This window comes from Stegodyphus dumicola, chromosome 3 (genome assembly GCF_044657685.1).
Source record: "Stegodyphus dumicola isolate Sdum_Otavi_A_Nest chromosome 3, ASM4465768v1".
Lineage (NCBI taxonomy): Eukaryota > Metazoa > Arthropoda > Arachnida > Araneae > Eresidae > Stegodyphus > Stegodyphus dumicola.
Genome location: NC_140770.1, coordinates 149,144,514 through 149,162,471, shown reverse-complemented (window position 1 = coordinate 149,162,471; position 17,958 = coordinate 149,144,514). Strand labels below are relative to the sequence as shown.

The window sequence follows — 17,958 nt, the reverse complement described above, 5'->3', positions numbered from 1 at the left end:
GTTTATTCCTTTTTTTCTAATAAGTCATACTTTTGATGTTAGGAATTTTAAAAATATTCTACTACATGATATTCCATTGAAGACAAGTTCCAAATTTTAATTACTTTTTAATGCAATTGAAACAGAGATAAATAGGAGTTAATTAATATTGCTTTCAACAAAAATCAAACTGAGTCATTGAAAATTATTCAGGTTTACATAAAAACAAAGCATTACATTACATATATCCCATTATCGGCACTAAATTGTACCATTTTGTGACAACTTTTGACTTGAAATATAGTCCTATTTGTGGAGCAATTCATAATGGAGGCAATGAGGCTGCACAACTCCGACGTTAGTTTCTCCCTCACCCCCGCTAACTGTGATTGGGCTTGATCCAAAAAAAAAAAGGAGAAACATTCTCTCCTTGTATGACTCACTTCTCGCGTTATGCAATGGACAGTAAACAACGCTTGTAATCATCGCTATATTTTTTTTCTTCATATACCTAATAAATATGTTATTTTGTGTTTGCTAATACAATGATCGTGTTCCTTACCTCCACAGCTTGGATTACACTTTATTAAGGTAAGAACTTTAATTCTGCTTTATTCATCTGCTCGTCTCGATTTAGCGAAGTTGTAACAGTAAACAAAAATGAACCACGAATACCTTCAACAAAAGATTACGAGACCGAAAATATGTTTACTTCAACTAAATGCATAAAATATATCGAGATAAGCCATTAAGAATAAAAAACATAAAAGATACTTTACCATAAATTATCGCTGGATAATCCGAAAAAGGAATAGCCAAGCCTGTCTTCAAAAGCGAAACAAAACTGCATAGTTGCGTACTGTGCGTTCGAAATACAGAAGCAGAAATGACTACTAGCTGCGAAAATAAATATTCAATCATGAAACTAAACAATAACAACTATCAAGTATGGAAATACAAACATGAAATGATCCTGAAAAAGGAAAATTTATGGGATTTAATAGCAGATGATACACCAAAAGAAATAAACGTCGAATGGAGAAAACGAGATGAACAAGCACAAGCTACCATTAGTTTACTCGTAGAAGACAACCAAATCGTACACATAAGAAATAAAACGACAGCCAAAGAAATATGGAATGAATTAAAGAAAATACATGAAAGAATCTTTCCAGCAAACTTTACCTTCTGAGAAAGCTGTATACGTTAAAAGCAGAAAACGAATACAAACTCAAAGAACACGTCAACAAAATGCTCGAAATCGTAGACGAACTGCGAGGAATCTGTGAAGAAATAAAGGACAGTCACATTGCAGCGCTCTTACTAAGCGGCTTACCAAAGAGCTACGAAAATCTCATTAGAGCTTTAGAAGCACGCCCAGAAGAAGAACTAACGCTGGAATACGTAAAAATGAAACTCATCAACGAATGCCTGAGAAGAAAAGAAGTCACGCGAGCAGAAGAAACGACTGCCTTCAAAACGAATTTTAACACAAAATTCAAGCATTTAAATCAACGAAGATGCAATTTTTGCAAAAAAATAGGACACTTAGAAAAAGAGTGCAGATTCTTAAATAACCACAAAGAAAAAGATAAAAACGAAAGTAACTCATTTTTCAAGAATGAAAAGCAAACGAATAAAGGAAATTATGGAAATAAACAGAAAACAAAAGTTGCTGTAAACGAGGATACACATGAAGATGAAAACAAAAATAAGAATCATGAGAAGACTGAGAATTACACGTTCGAAGTCACCAGAGAAAGAAAATCTCAAAACTCAAACTGGTCAGTTGACTCAGGTGCTACTTGTCATATGACCGATAACATAAACTTTTTCACCAAATTGGATAGAAGCAAAACTGAGCAGATAACAATTGCTAACGGCACGCAGATGAAGTCTGAAGGTATAGGAGAAGGATACTTAAACTGTACAGACAATGAAGATAACGAAATAGAAGTGAGACTCGTAGATGTTCTGTACGTTCCTGACCTAGAGGGAGGATTGATATCCGTACGAAAAATTACAAAGAAAGGATTCACAGTTGAATTTGAAGAAGATATTTGCAGAATAAAGAAGAAAAATAAAACCATAGGAACTGCTAAAGCAGAAGGAAATTTATATACCATAGTTGAATTGCAAAGAAAAATAGCCAAAATTGCAGCTGCAGAAAGAAGAGAAAATAGAATAGATCTTTGGCATAGAAGGCTAGGACATAGAAATTATGAAGCAATCAAGAGGCTAAAGAATGATGACCTGGCAACTGGAATAAGAATTGACGGAGAAGCCAAAAAGGAAAAAGAATGCGAATGCTGTATCAGAAGCAAAATGACTGAATTGCCGTGCCCCAAGCTAAACAACTATAGAGAAAAATGAGTTCTAGACTCGATACATTCAGATATTTGTGGACCAATCGGTACGACATCACTAGGAGGAAAGAAATACTTCATAACATTCATCGACGATCATTCGAGATACACAACGATCTATCTGCTAGCTACAAAAGATGAAGCTATCTCCAAGTTAAAACAACTTGTAACCATGACGAAGAACAAATTTGGAAAGAAGCCTAAAGTCTTAAGAACAGACAATGGAGGAGAATATACAAGCAAAGAGATTGAAGACTATCTAAAGGAAGAGGGAATTGAACATCAAACCTCCGTAGCATATTCACCGCAACAGAACGGTAGAGCAGGAAGAAAAAATCGATACTTAATGGAAATGACAAGATGCTGCTGCTCGATTCAGAACTGAAAAGAGAATTTTGGGGTGAAGCCGTAATGACAGCCACCTATCTACAAAACAGGCTACCATCAAGATCAGTTGAAAAAACACCGTATGAACTATGGAATAATAAGAAGTCGAATCTAAGCCATATCAGAGTTTTCGGCAGCACAGCTTATTGTCGAGTTCCAAAGCAGAAAAGAAGCAAACTAGACGAAAGAGCAGAAAAAGGAATTCTTGTTGGATATAGTGACCGTACTAAAGGATATAGAATTTACATGCCATATGCAAACAACGTCGTGATCAGAAGAAGCGTAATATTCGATGAAAACAAAACAAAACAAAACAAAAAAAAAAAAAAAGAAAGAAATGCCTCATCAATTAAATGATCAGCACAAGGAAATAGAATGGCCTTTTAAAGAAAATAAATTGACAGAACCACGTCCAAATGATATTACAGAGGAAGTAATTGAAACAGAAGAAATTCCCCCATTACCGAGAAGATCTCACAGAACGACTAAAGGAATCCCACCAAACAGATTCTCATACATGGCTAAGAATGAAGAAATCAAAGTTCCTAAAGACTGGGAAGAACTTCAAACTTTTCCTACCAAAGAAAAGGAACTGTGGTTAAAATCTACGACAGAAGAAATGGAAGCACTGAAGAGAAACAAAACATGGGAACTAGTTGATCTTCCAAAAGGAAAGAAAGCAATTGGAAACAAATGGACATTTAAAACAAAATCCAACGCTTCAGGAAATATTATCAGATATAAAGCTCGTTTAGTAGCTAAAGGATATTGCCAAAAACTTGGCCACGACTACGACGAAACATTCACACCAGTCATAAAGTATACAACAATAAGGACTATTTTGGCAATAGCAGCTCAAAAGAAAATGCACGTAAATCACTTCGATGTAAAAACAGCGTTTCTATATGGAGATCTGAAAGAAGATATATATATATGAAGCAACCGGAAGGCTACATCTCTGCTTCATAAGCAAATAAAGTCTGTAAACTGAATAAAAGTATCTAAGGAATCACAAGATAGCTGAAATCCTGCACAAACAAGGATATGTTCAAGGAAAGGCTGATCCCCGTTCCTTCACACTAATCGAGAAAAATGCAAGAACTTACATAATCGTTTACATTGATGACATAACATTAGTCGCGAGCGACAAGTGTGAATCAATTCAAGAAGTTGAACGAATTCTCAAAGAATATTTCGACATTCGAAATCTTGGAGAAGTGTCTACGTATCTAGGAATTGAAATCGAAAGAGAAAAAGACGGAAGCTTTAAACTTCATCAAGCTAACAAGATTAATAGTATGATCGAAAAATTCGACGGAGAGTCACCAAAGAAACTAAGCTATACACCCATGACTACGAATTTTACGAAAAACCAAAACAACCAGGATGACGTTTTCCCCGATAATCAGAAGTATAGGGAAGCAGTGGGAGCACTTTTATATTTAGCAACAGTATCAAGACCTGACATAGCAAATTCTGTTGGAATACTTAGTAGAAAAGTAGAAAATCCATCAACATCGGACTGGAACGGTATCATTAAAATCATACGATATTTGAGAGCGACAATTAATTACAAATTACATCTAAAATCCAATGGTGCACCAGTCATCAAAGCTTACAGTGACGCTGATTGGGCAGGAGATACCTCCGACAGAAAATCCACATCCGGATATATATTTCAAATAGGAAACAGTGCGATATCATGGGGAAGCAAGAAACAAAATTGTGTCGCCCTATCTTCGACAGAAGCCGAATACATCGCTCTAGCCTTAACATTGCAGGAGCTAGAGTGGATTAGACAACTGATGGGAGATTTAGGTTTCGCTCAACAGGAAGCTAACATCGTATTCGAGGACAATATATCATGCATAAATCTTTCCCGAAAAGAGAAAGGAAGCAGTTACACCAAACACATCAATGTGAAATATCACTATGTATGTGATCTACAAAATCAAGGGATTGGATTGTTAAATTAATACACTGCAACAGTAAAATGATGTATGCAGACATGTTCATGAAACCTTTGCCGAGACAACAGCTGGAATTTTTATTAAAAGGAATCGGCTTTACTTCGGACATAACAGCTCATCGAGTGGGAGATCGTGGAGCAATTCATAACGGAGGCGATGAGGCTGTACAACTCCGACATTAGTTTCCCCCTCACCCCCGCTAACTGTGATTGGACTTGATCCAAAAAAAAAAAAAAAAGAAGGAGAAACATTCTCTCCTTGTATGACTCACTTCTCGCGTTATGTAATGGACAGTAAACAACGTTTGTAATTATCGCTATATTTTTTTTCTTCATATACCTAATAAATATGTTATTTTGTGTTTGCTAATACAATGATCGCTTGTATTACACTTTATCAAGGTAAGAACTTTAATTCTGCTTTATTCATCTGCTCGTCTCGATTTAGCGAAGTTGTAACAGTAAACAAAAATGAACCACGAATACCTTCAACACTATTAATGCTTTCAAATAGAGTTAAAAATATCTTATTTGCTAAAATTTATGTAAAAGATTTTTCAACAATATTTCAGTTGAGCTTGGTATGTAGTTTAATGCACAATACTTGGGCTTTTATTGTATTTACAGCAGAAAGAGCTCAAAGGGAGAACTTTTAGAAATCCATATTAAAACAAGACAAAAAAGTATTACGGTATTTTGCTTGAAGTTCCAGGCTACAGTTATCATATTGAAATAGTATGGCATGCAAGTTATCTTGTTCTTTAGAAATCAAAAATTCACTTTCATTAAATTTATGCTCTTCTCACAATATACCGTAAAATTTATTTAATAAACAACTACAGTTCTTAAAGCTTACCTTGAACACATACACTTAGCAGCAATAAACTGATCATGAAAATCCCACAGAACAGAATTTTCTTCAGCTTTTTCAGTAACAATAGGCAGGTAACATTCTTGACAAATTGAATGTTTTATGCATTCAGGTGTATTATACGCATGTTTCCGCTTCATTTTTTCTTCATTTTCAGTATTGGCTATACTGTCTAGGATGTCTTTGCTGAGTTTAGAATTTTCATTAAAAGAAAGATTTTCACTGGGAGACATTGGAGGAGTCAGTAAACCAGTTGCAGGTATGTGGTTTAGTTTTAATGGCTGCACTCTTGTTGATACAGTAGGTCCAGCTGAGTTCTGAATGGTTTCAGAATGATCTTCATCTGTGACAAACACATAAGCAGTAGGATATTTCATGCGAGTGCCAGCTGAGTAAAAAAAGAAGTAAATAAAAATGTTAAAATAAGTAAAAGTTTCATATTTTTTCCTTAAATGTTCTATTAAAAACAGCAAGTAAGAAAAATACTTACTTTATATATATGTCTAATAACCCAAACAACTTTAATGGTTTTCATTACATTTGGTTAATTTGCATTAATTTCAATTTAAATTTATGTAATCACTGAACAATTAATATTAAGTCATTGCCAGTTTGTGAGATCTAGTTAGTCCAGTTAAGTCATATTTGGAGTAAAAAAGAGTCATGACAAATATACAATAAATACTACGTAACATAATCATGTTTGTCCATGACTACTTTGATAACATTAAGCAATGAGAAAAAGTATTTTTTGAAAGATCAATTTAATTTAATTAAAAATAAATATAAACTAGAAACTTATACATACATACTTTCACCTCATTTTAATTAAGTTAATAACAGCTGACTGTCTGGAGTTCTTATGCAACAGTTAATTTTTTTTAACTGTATATAATACTTACAGAAATTATTTCATCAATGCTCTACCCTCAATCTTAATAATCATACATGGCAATTCTCATCTCAGCATTTGTAAAAAATTCTCAGATTCCATCATCTTTTTGTTGTTCTTTATCACATGGTATGATCGGATTTACTTCAGAAAATGAAAGGCAAATATCTTCCACTATCAGTGACTTTGCAGCATGAGGTTCTTCCTCAATAACCATCGAAGCATTAAATTTCTTTCAATTAATATTACTCAGAGACTTTCAATTCTTCATCTTCTCTTAATTTATTATGTATTAAAAGTTTAACGTGCTAGAAACAGTTCTTTAATGTCTTCTCTGAGATGTGATTCCAAGGTAGGTAAAATTCTGTTATCAGGAGCATAAGAAAGCGCAACAAAAGTATATGTACAAAAGCGCAAAATTTAGCAAATGCACCCATTTAATCGTAAACTGCACACAAATTTAGATAGTTCTAGATTTTGAAGTCACTACTGAAACACAGGTTTGAGTATTTAAATTTTGATAACTCTATGGACTTAACAATTTAGAAATCACCTAAGGGTGCAATAGAACTTTTTTTCAAAGAAAAGGTATCATTTATGATACAGAAGAACGACGAGATGAAACTGGGTTTTATTAGCAACTCAACAGCGAAACAGCGCTGCCGAAAAGAATCCTGTAATAAGACGGAAGGATTATGAACATAAAATTGGTTTTGAACCCATCAAAAATCTCCCAGTTTATGACACATTTTATATCATTAGCTGGAATCATATCTTAAGCCAAAAAGATTAAAATGAAAGTTTAAAATTTACCTCTTTATTTCTAACTCTTCCCCCCCCCACTAATAATTTTGTTTCAGAGCTTGCATCATTGTAACATGAATTACAATCTCATATTTGCCACTATTGCTTTCTTTTCATGTTTAACTCATGTATGCGAAAAGTACAATCATGAGAAGACGTGCTGGGTATTTCATACCCGAAATCAATTAACACGTTTTAAATTTCATTAATGACATAAATACGAGTAAAAATGAGGATTAACGTAAAAAACAATGAACTTTAGAATATTTTAAATAATATAATAAATGAAGTACTTAGCTTACAACAGCTTAAAGCGATAGATGCAGCTTAAAGCGATACACTGATTTTGCACATTTCTGGCAGATTGAACAAATGTGCTCCATACAAATACTGATATTACATTTCTCGCACAGAAAGTGTCTTTCTGTCCTTGTTTTTAGGGCACTCAGCGCATCTTCTGTAAATGTTTTTCATCTTTTTAGATGGTGGTTCCATATTGCAATCTCTTGAAAGTATTTTTTCTTTTAGTTTCAAAAGGAGCATGATTTGCTGCCGTCGTTGATTTGAGTAATCTTCCACTAACTTCAGTTCTAATGACTTGAGAAAAGAACGTCTGTTTCTAAACTGAGTTGGTGGTTCTTTTGTAGAAAGTAAGATTATAGCAAGCCATTTTTACAACATAATTTTCATCATTTGATTGATTTTTCTGATTCACTATCTAATTCACCGCCTGTATCACTGTCTGTTGATAAATTATGATTGCCGTTGTATTCTTCATCTATTAATTCTTCCTCCTCTTCACTAAGATTCTTCATCCGTTGAAATGGTTTCTAGCATACTTCTCAACCTTTCCATTTCTTTATCATAGCTTAGATGCCTCGCCATGCTGACTACCTAAAAAAGTGAGGGTGAAAATCTGAGAGATGCGAGAAGGCGCGCGGGTGTCACACACCCAAACGGTACAATTCCTAAAAAATATTCAAAGAATCACTCCATGGTCATCTCAGCTTCAAGAATGTGACCTTGAATTCAGCTACAAAAGGTTTCGCCCATTTCCAGGAAAGGGGTTTGGAGATAAGGGACAAATAATATGCCTCCGGCTATGAGATACTTGTGCTCGAGGGTTAATCTAGATTCACCATGAATACAGCTAATTTTCCGGTCACAAAATTTCAAATATTTGCAAGCTAAAGAAAATTTTTACATTAACAAATATTTAAAACAATATAGTTTTACCAGAACAAACATAACTGGTGTTCTGTAAAAACACTTACGATAGCCCACAAAGGCAATTAATTATATGCTGCAGGATGAAGAAATCACATGAGAGTTTGCTGTTATCTGGCAAGAAGGAATTTACTACCAAAGAAGGGAAAGTCCCCATGGTCGTCAGTTGTCTTTTGCGCCTTTATATCATATTCACAAAAATAAACACGATATTTCCCATTGATGTGCAAAGCTGGAAACAAAATGACAATTTTTTTCCATAACATTTAATTTTATGTAAATAGTGCATATTTCAATGCTTACTTTTAAAAACAAGATCCAAAAAATAACGGAACTACATTTTTTAGCAGAACTATTTTTCTGTATTTCAAAAAAAAAAAAAAAATATCAACAGGTATCTACCCCATATCAGCGAAGCCTTCCCTAATCGCAGTTAATTTAATGTGATGTTTGCCAATATTGTGATCTTTTATGCAAGAATTATTTTCATTATCCCCCCCAAATAAATTTGGTTCTCCCTCCCACTTCAACCATATATAATACTATATATAGATTTTAGCCCCCCGAAAACAAAAAATATAATAATTATTTATTATTTATGTCATACAGAAATGAATGACACAAGTGTTGCCACAGAGTGGAACACAATTTATTAACAAAAAACTGATAGTACATCAGAAATAATCCCCACTCATGTCAATACACTTCTGCCATCTGGCTGGGAGATCCCGAAGGACTTTGGTAAACCAGTCTGTGGGGTGTTGGTGCACCACCTATGGACAATGCAATTCTGCAGAAGATTCAACCTGATGGCCCTTGACTGCGTCCTTCATGTTGTCAAGCAAGACATAGTTTGAGGTCTTGGCTCGAGGTCCACCCACTTTGCACACACATTTATATAATCTCCAATTCACCATTCACAATTGCCTGCAATGTTCCTTGCGCAAGCCCTGCCTCTTGATGCATCTTGTTGAACGTTATGCACCTGTTCGCCATGACCAAATCTGATACGGCTGCCACATTTGCTGCTGTATGCGATGTTGCTGGTCATCCTGCGCTAACATCTTTGGCTGCAGTCTCCACTCCACTGCCGAACTTCGCCAACCAATGAGATATGGTACGCCTTGAGAATGCTTTGCTCCTGCACACCGATACCATGCGATGATGGATCTCACTACCCTGTATCCCTTCCTTCCATGGCAACACTGCTGTCCAATGCTGACCGGGATAATCATCTTCCATCATTGCTGTCCACGCTCTCAATGACGATGGCAAAAAGGATGCGCACTGACGTATACCGTTCGCTTGTGGCCAGCTCCAACTATGCATTCTGAATCGCTCACGTCCCCTTGTGTCTATTTCACTTGTTTTCCCTTCGCATAGTGTAACAGCCACTATGTCAATTGTGACAATTACTATAGTCATTATAAGAGTCACTATGTCAATCATTTCCTTACAACCCATATATAATTAACTAAATAACTACAATAATTTATTATCATATAATTATTATAACTAATTATTAAGAAATTTTTTTTTCAGTGCATATTAAAGTCTTTAATCCGGAATGATCTATAATCTGGACCTCAAAGCTACAAACTTTCTGCGCATGCATAAACTTATTACATGCACATATGCATTTACACATGCACATAATACCTTTACGCATGCCCATTTAATGTATAACAGATGATATAAGCTAAGCTAAAATTATCTAATTATCTATTTCAGTTAATGTTGCAGATTGCGTTGTTCCTTGATCTTCTAACAGGATCCAGCTTATTATTTTTTGCAGACTGTTAGAGCAATTTTATAAAAGTAAGCTTGAACTTTCGATTATGTCAAAAAGAATTTCCAATTCTGGAGCTGCCAAAGGATCTACAAAGCAAAAGCATGTTTCGATGTCCATCAAACAAAAAGTTTAATTGCTGCAAAAAATGGATAAACCATATCCTTTGTTTCTCTAACCATTCCGAAATCTGTTTATCAATTTCACGCTGCTCTGCGGGGGGAAATTGCGGCGCGCAATGAACTGGAAGCTGATCTGTCAGCACTATCCTTACCTTCAGGGCAGATGTTTTAATTTTATTCCACTTATAATTCCTTACTAAATGTAGTATTTCATCTCGATGTACTCCGTCTTTGATATGATTTAAATCAAATTCCTCGTCATTATAAATATAACGAATACACATCAAATAGTTTTCCTGGTGCAATTTTCTAATTTTGACTATGCGTAATTGTTGGAAAATATGACCTATTGTAACCCTTTTTCTGAATCATCTCTCCTCCTTGAAATATTTCTAACTTTTACATAAGGTTTATTTCTTATTTTAAAGGGATATAGTGGTTATTTCTAATTCGTTTTTCACTGCCACTGTTTGTATTAAGAACGGACTGTTCCATCCTAATTAAGATGCAAAAACGAAGCTTGATGTTACGTCATCTAGAAAGCTGAGGCGTGCCGATAGCTGATTGATTGCAGTGAGATGACGTCATGTCTACTTCAGGTATAAGTATCCCGCGTCGCTCTGGCTTATTCCTCCTGGTTCCTGTTTTATTGCTCCGTGACGTGCCGTTTCCAGCCCCCATTGGAAGACAATATTGCGATGCGTGCAGTCCAGTGATAAGTGCTGTGGTTCCAGTCTGAAAGATGACTTTTTCTGGAGCCTGAAAAGCGGCAACAATGTGAGCGACTGCCGCGGGCGGCATCCTGTTTTCATGAAGGCGGCATCTTCAACACAAGTGTTTTTGCAGAATTAGTGACGATGTTTTTCCAAGCTGTGTTTTCTTGTGTGTAACTACAGTGAGCGGCTTTTTGCCGGTTTAAGTGCTCTCAAGGATTTAGTTTATTTTTTCAGGTGCCTTCTTGACCACAAAGCATGCACTTATTGATAGTGAAGCAAATTTCATTATAACCGCGTAGTTTCTGTTTAGTGATTTTTTTTCGCGTATTGAATGCCAGTATTTAGAGATCAGGTAAAATATTTACTGTGTCTTTAATAGTGTAACATTTTTAGAGGAAAAACCCGTGGGGTAATGGATGATCAATTAAGTGTAATTTTTTTGATAATGATTATGTTATACTCTTTAAGTTTATGATATTGATTAAATTTATTCATTGTGTTTTTACTTTTATATATTGTTAATAAATTTGTTAAGGTTAAAACTTGTGTTCAATGTCTGCACAGTATATAACCTTAGGGAGCTTCTATTGTTACTTCTGCTAAATGTTTTTTTTTTACAACTTTAAACTTTGCTTTTGCATCATTTTGGTTATGGGCCAAGCCCGAGTTATCTTTGGTGTAGACTTTTGAAGTTTAAAAATTAATTTAGGACTTAAGAGACTGGGGGGGCGGTTTTTGTTGAAATTCAAATATGGCTACTGTTAATGTTATGCATAGTATTGCTAAACTTGATGCATATAACTACTTTACATGGTCTAAAGACATAAAGTTTGTCTTAAATGAGAAAAATGCATGGCTTTGGGTTAAAGGTATTGAAAAATGTTTTGATTTAAATGATGTTAAGGGTATTACAAAAGAAATTGTTGCCGACTATCAAAATAAAAGTCGTTTGGCATTATCATTGATTTATATGAATGTAAGCCCTGAATATAGGGCTTACATTCATATAAATCAAAAATTCAAATAATATGTGAAATAGATGATCCGGTAGTTGCATGGAATACACTTGCCAAATTTTTTCAGCCAGATTATCGATCTACACATGTCCTTGTTTTCAGAGTTCTTAAATTGTAAAATTAAGCCAAATGAAAGTATTAGTTTCTTTTCTTCTAGATTAAAACGGATAACTGAACAATTGGCTGATATTAATCAGGCTGTAAGAGATGTATATACATGTTTTCAGTTTCTTAGGTTTCTTCCAGAAAAATATGATCAGGTAGTTCAGAACGTTTTGAGGTGGCCAGATGAAAAGTTCATATTTAAAAATGTTGAACTCGAAATACTAGCAGAGGAAACACGTCTTAATTTAAGAGAGGTAGATAGGGAAAATTCCAATAAGACTATAGAAGTTCAAAGTGTTAAACAGATTAAAGGCTTCAAGTGTTATAAATGTGGCCATCCAGGTCATATTCAAAAGTACTGTAGAATGAAAGGTAATTTTTCCAGATCACCATTGCCTGCTTCTTCTGTTTCCTCACCTATATCTAGTAGTAATAAAACATCCCCTAAGTGTAAGAATAAACCCAAGTTGTGTAAAGGTAAAAATAATTCCCATGCTCAGTCCCTTTTCATAGCTCAAGCTAATGTTACCAACTTGGAAGAAAATGATGAAAGTTGGATTTTTGATACTGCTGCAGCTCATCATTTTTGTAAAAATCGTGAATTGTATGATACTTTTTCTCCTGTGAAGAATGAGAATATGCTAGTAGCTGTTGATGGGACAACTTTTCCAATTCATGGGAAAGGTACTGTTAAAATGAAATTTGGGGATAGAATTATTTTATTTAAAGATGTTTTATACTCTTCTGAACTGAGACGAAATTTAATATCTGGACCTAAGGTGGATATCAATGGAGCAAGATTTTATGGTAAAAATGGGCAAATTAAAATTACGAATGATGAAAATGAAACTATTTTCAAGGATAAGTTGATAGGAAGTAACTATCATGTATTCCCGAAAATAGTGAAAAAGGGGGGCAAATCTGTGAAGTTTGAGGCATCCATAGTTTAGCATAACAATAGTGAATTATGGCATGGTCGGTTTGGTCATATAAATTATGGTGCTATTGTCAGGACTAGTAAGAGACATTCAGTTCGAGGTCTTCCTGTGTTAAAGAACTCACCTAATTTGTTTTGTGAACACTGCCAAATCAATAACCAAAGACGAATCTCCTACAGACCTTTAGAAGGTATTCAAGTGAAGAGATCGCTTGAAAGGGTGTTTTTTTTTTTTTTTTTTTTTTTTTTTTTTCTGATGTATGAGGACCTATTAACATTCCAGGTAGGAATAGTGAACGTTATTTCGTTTCCTTTATTGACGAATATTCTCGTTATGTGGTAGTGTACCCCATTGTAGAGAAAAGTCAGGTGTTTGAAGTGTTTGCAAGGCATATAGCACGTGCTGAAAGATCTCCAAACCTTAAGTTGAAATACTTTAGAACTGACAATGGACGAGAATATGGCAATGAACAATTCAGGTCATATTGTAATAAAAATGGAGTAACACTTTAATTTACAGATATATATATGCCAGAACAAAATGGAGTTTGTGAGAGTTTCAATCAGACAGCTCTCAACAATGTACGTGCAATTTTACATGATAGTGGAATGAGTCCTGAATTTTGGTCAGATGCAGTGATGTATTTTGCATATTCATTTAATAGAATTTGTCATGAGGGCCAAGATAGAACCCCATTCGAATTGTATACTAAGCAGAAACCATCAGTGCGTCACTTTAAGGCATTTGGAACGATTGCCTACGTAAGAATTCCAAAGGCTAAAGAAATTCTAAGCTTGATCCAAAGGCAACAAAGGGCCGATTTATTGGATACAATGTACGAACAAAAGGATACAAGATTTGGTTGGAAAATGAACAAAAGGTAGTAGAAACTCTAAATGCTACTTTTAAAGAGTGAATTGGAATGCAGAGAAGTGGCAGTGGAGATGCACTGGGCACCCTTCCTGATTTGGAATCTGAAGAGAGGGTCGAGTTCCAATCTACTGATACTCCAGTTGGCTATTTTCCTAAAATAGAGGAAAGAATTGATACCAGTGTACCCTCTTCTATACCTGGCACTGACACTCAATCTACATTGAGACAGGTAACTTGGCTTTGTACACCTGTTCCAAGGCCAGACGGCACTCGTACGGATGTGTACTATTTTGAGAAGGGGTCTAATCAAAGACTACAATCACCAAATGAAAACCAAAAAGTATTGCACTGAGCATAATATTCAATATAATCTTACCTTGTTTGATAACAAGGGAAGCAAAACTTAAAGTGGTGAAATCATACCTGCCAACCTCTAAAGATAAAAATTCAGAAGATTTCTCCAAAATAAGAACACGACGAATTAATATCATGCTTTGATATTAAAAAAATAACAATTTATACAAATAGAAAAAAGAAAATTGTACTTACATTAGTAAATCTCAATTAAGTAGTAACTAAAAAATTTATTAGGAAACATAAAACAAGAACTTAATGTTACACAAAAAAATTATTGCAATGAATTTAGAGTGCATTTTTTGGCTTTAGCCAAAAATTCTTTGGAAAATTTCCTGTCATAACAATTAGTTTCCTCATAACATTTAGCAATTAAAATGTTTTCTAGAGTTTTTGGTGAAATTGAAGAACGAAACATAGTTTTGTTTTTCTTCACAACACTGAAGACTCTCTCGCACTCAGCATTACTGTGTGGAATTACGAGAATAGCACATAAAACTCTTGCTAGTCTATCATATTTTGGCGTTCCATCAGCTCTTTTATTCTTTTCAGGGTACCAACGAGGACATCAAGTCTATCTTCTACAGAACTGGCAAAGTCTTCAAACTGTGCAGCAGAAACTTGGTTCTGTAGTTCATCTAAAGCATCATTATGGCACCAAATGAAATGCAGTTTGATATTGGGATGTTAAGTTGTTTCAACTCATTAATTACCACGGAGGCAATATTTTCCCCCGTAGCGTTTCCATTTAACAATGGAAGACGCAAAAGATGAGTTTTCATTTCATTAGAAACATCACAGAAATATGTGACAACGATGGGGTAAAGCTTCCAATCGCTGTCATTGCTGAAGTGCAGCTATCGTTTTACTTTGTGCATCGCAAGCAATTTCGTTCACAATAGAAGATGTTTTCATGCGAGCACAAGCATATTTCTGAGCAATCTTGGAGTCAGAAACAGAATGCGACAATCCACGCTCGCTGAGTCCGAGCTGAGTAATTCCCTTGCTGCTCAAGCGAACGCGAAAAAAATAATCTGGCGTTCACAAAGAAAATAGTCGGAGAAACAAGTTCAGCGCATTGGATTGGCTGGTTAAGCGGTAAGTTGGGAGAAACCGCAGGTTACTGGATTCGAAGTAGTCGGTAGTTGGCGGTAAAACACGATGCAAAAAATTCTAGAATTTTGACAAAAATCACTAAAAACACTTGAAAAAAGAAAAAAATCGTTAAAAATGGATTACGATCGTAAAATCGTAAAGACAAACGCATTTTCGTAAAAATTACGAAAAATTCGTAAAAGTTGGCAGGTATGTGAAATTGACCCAACTGGCACTCCTTCAACGCCATATACCCAAGATAGCTGACTAGAGATTTCAATGCCAAACACTTATAACCAGGCAATGAAATCCACAGAAAAGCATAAATGGATAGAGGCGATGAAAGAAGAAATGGCCAACATGCGAAAGCATAAGGTATGGCATCGTGTTCCACTTCCTAAAGACAAGACTCCACTAGGTTGCAGGTGGATTTTCAACATTAAACGTGACAAATTTGGAAACATTGTTCGTTTTAAAGCTCGTTTAGTGGCTCAGGGTTATCGGAAAATTAAATACGATACCTATGATGAAACCTACTCACCTGTAGTCAACTTTTCAGTAATAAGGCTCTTTTTCTCTCTCTTAGTTGCACACCTTGGATGGGCAAATATACAATGCGACGTAAAAAGTGCCTACCTCTACGCTCCTTTATCTGAGGAAATTTACATGTCCCAACCTCAGGGTTTTGTACAGCGAGATAAAGAAACTTTTGTGTGTCGTTTAGATAGAGCCTTGTATGGTCTGCATCAGAGTGGGTGATTATGGTACTACGAGTTGGATAGAACACTATGTAACCTAGGGTTTACCAAGTTTGAGTGGTGTAATTGTGTCTATCGATTCAAAAATTTCGGCATTCTGTTGGTTTATGTTGATGATATTGTTGTGTTTGGAAAAAGTTCAGGCTAAAAGGATATTAAAAGTCCTGAATTCACATTTTGATTTGAAAATTTTGGGTGAAACAAAAAAGCTTTTGGATGTGGAATTTGAATATGAGAACAATAGTGTTCTGACTCACCAGCAATTATATATAGAAGACATAGTTGATCGATTCAAGTCTTTTAAAATACAAATTACTTCCCTTCCAATAGTTAAAGGTGTGAAATACTCAAAGTCTCAAAGTCCCAGTACACAAGAAGAAACGACTGAGATGATGAATTATCCTTATAGAAATGTTTTAGGATGCCTCTCGTTTCTTTGCAATCATACTCGTCTGGATATAGCCTATGCTGTTAATATATTTTCTCAGTTTCAAAGCAATCCTGGTAAGTTGCACTGGGAAGGATTACTCAAACTTTTAGGATATGTTTCTAATACCAGACATCACAAACTTAAACTGGTATGAAAGGAACTGAAGCTCAATATATATTCAGATTCGGATTTTGCTTCAAGCAGGGATGATATGGTGTCTATTGGTGGACAAATAGCTTTGTTGGGAGAATCACCTGTATCTTGGCGTACATTTAAAGAAAGGAGAGTGAGTTTGTCTACTATGGAGGCTGAATTTATCTCCATGACTGAATTAGTAAAAGAATTAGTTTAGTTTAAAAACATTTTGGATGAATGCATTCAGTTTAAGATTGCAAATAACTATGTTTCAAAACCTATATTGTTTGCGGATAACATGGCTGCTACATGTTTTACAAAATCACCCATTGAAAACTCAAGGACAAAACATATAGATGTAAAACTATTCTTCATTTGTCATTTATTGAACAGGGAAATTTTTTATCTAAAATATGTTCCAAGTATAGATAATCTGGCTGATCCCATGACAAAACCACTGACTAAACATAACTTGATAAGATTTTGTGGAGCAATTTTCTTGTGAAACTTGTTTTTGTGTGTATTTAACTTTAAATTAAGTGTTTTGTTTAGACGCTTTAATTTTTGACTGTATCATTGAAAATAATATGTTGTAAGTCATATTATGATGAGTATTAGATAATGTAAAATTGTATAGTGTAGAATGTTGTGTGAATAATCAGGGCCCTGGGTAAATGTATTGAATGTAGGATCATACATATGTCTTTGTATTGTTTTGTAACATGTTGGATTCTTGTTATGGTAAAATTTTGAAAAATGGGATAAGATGTCCCCAAAGGAAAATTTTCTTAAAACTTTCTGAATTGAATGGAGTTGTGTATTGTTATATTTATTTATTTTTGTTTTGAATTTTATATAAAAAAAAAAAAAATACTGGCGTTCAGTTTTTATTTCAGGTTGGAGATGATGATGTGGGGGGCATTTGTTGGAAAATATGACCTATTGTAACCCTTTTTCTGCATCATCTCTCCTCCTTGAAATATTTCTAACTTTTACATAAGGTTTAGTTCTTATTTTAAAGGAATATAGTAGTTATTTCTAATTTGTTTTTCACTGCCACTGTTTGTATTAAGAACGGACTGTTCCAGCCTAATTGAGATGCAAAAACGAAGCTTGATGTTACGTCATCTAG

The 17,958-nt window shown here is 34.7% G+C and overlaps 1 protein-coding gene across 1 annotated transcript in view; it reads right to left on the bottom strand.

Moving 5' to 3' along the window:
* The window catches only part of LOC118197102 (mediator of RNA polymerase II transcription subunit 13-like), a 189,829-nt gene that overhangs the window by 145,342 nt on the left and 26,529 nt on the right, over positions 1 to 17,958 (bottom strand). Inside the window, exon 7 of the mRNA XM_085813454.1 lies at positions 5,558 to 5,960. Coding sequence (XP_085669580.1) covers positions 5,558 to 5,960 — 403 coding nt within the window. The remainder of the gene's footprint in view (positions 1 to 5,557; positions 5,961 to 17,958) is intronic.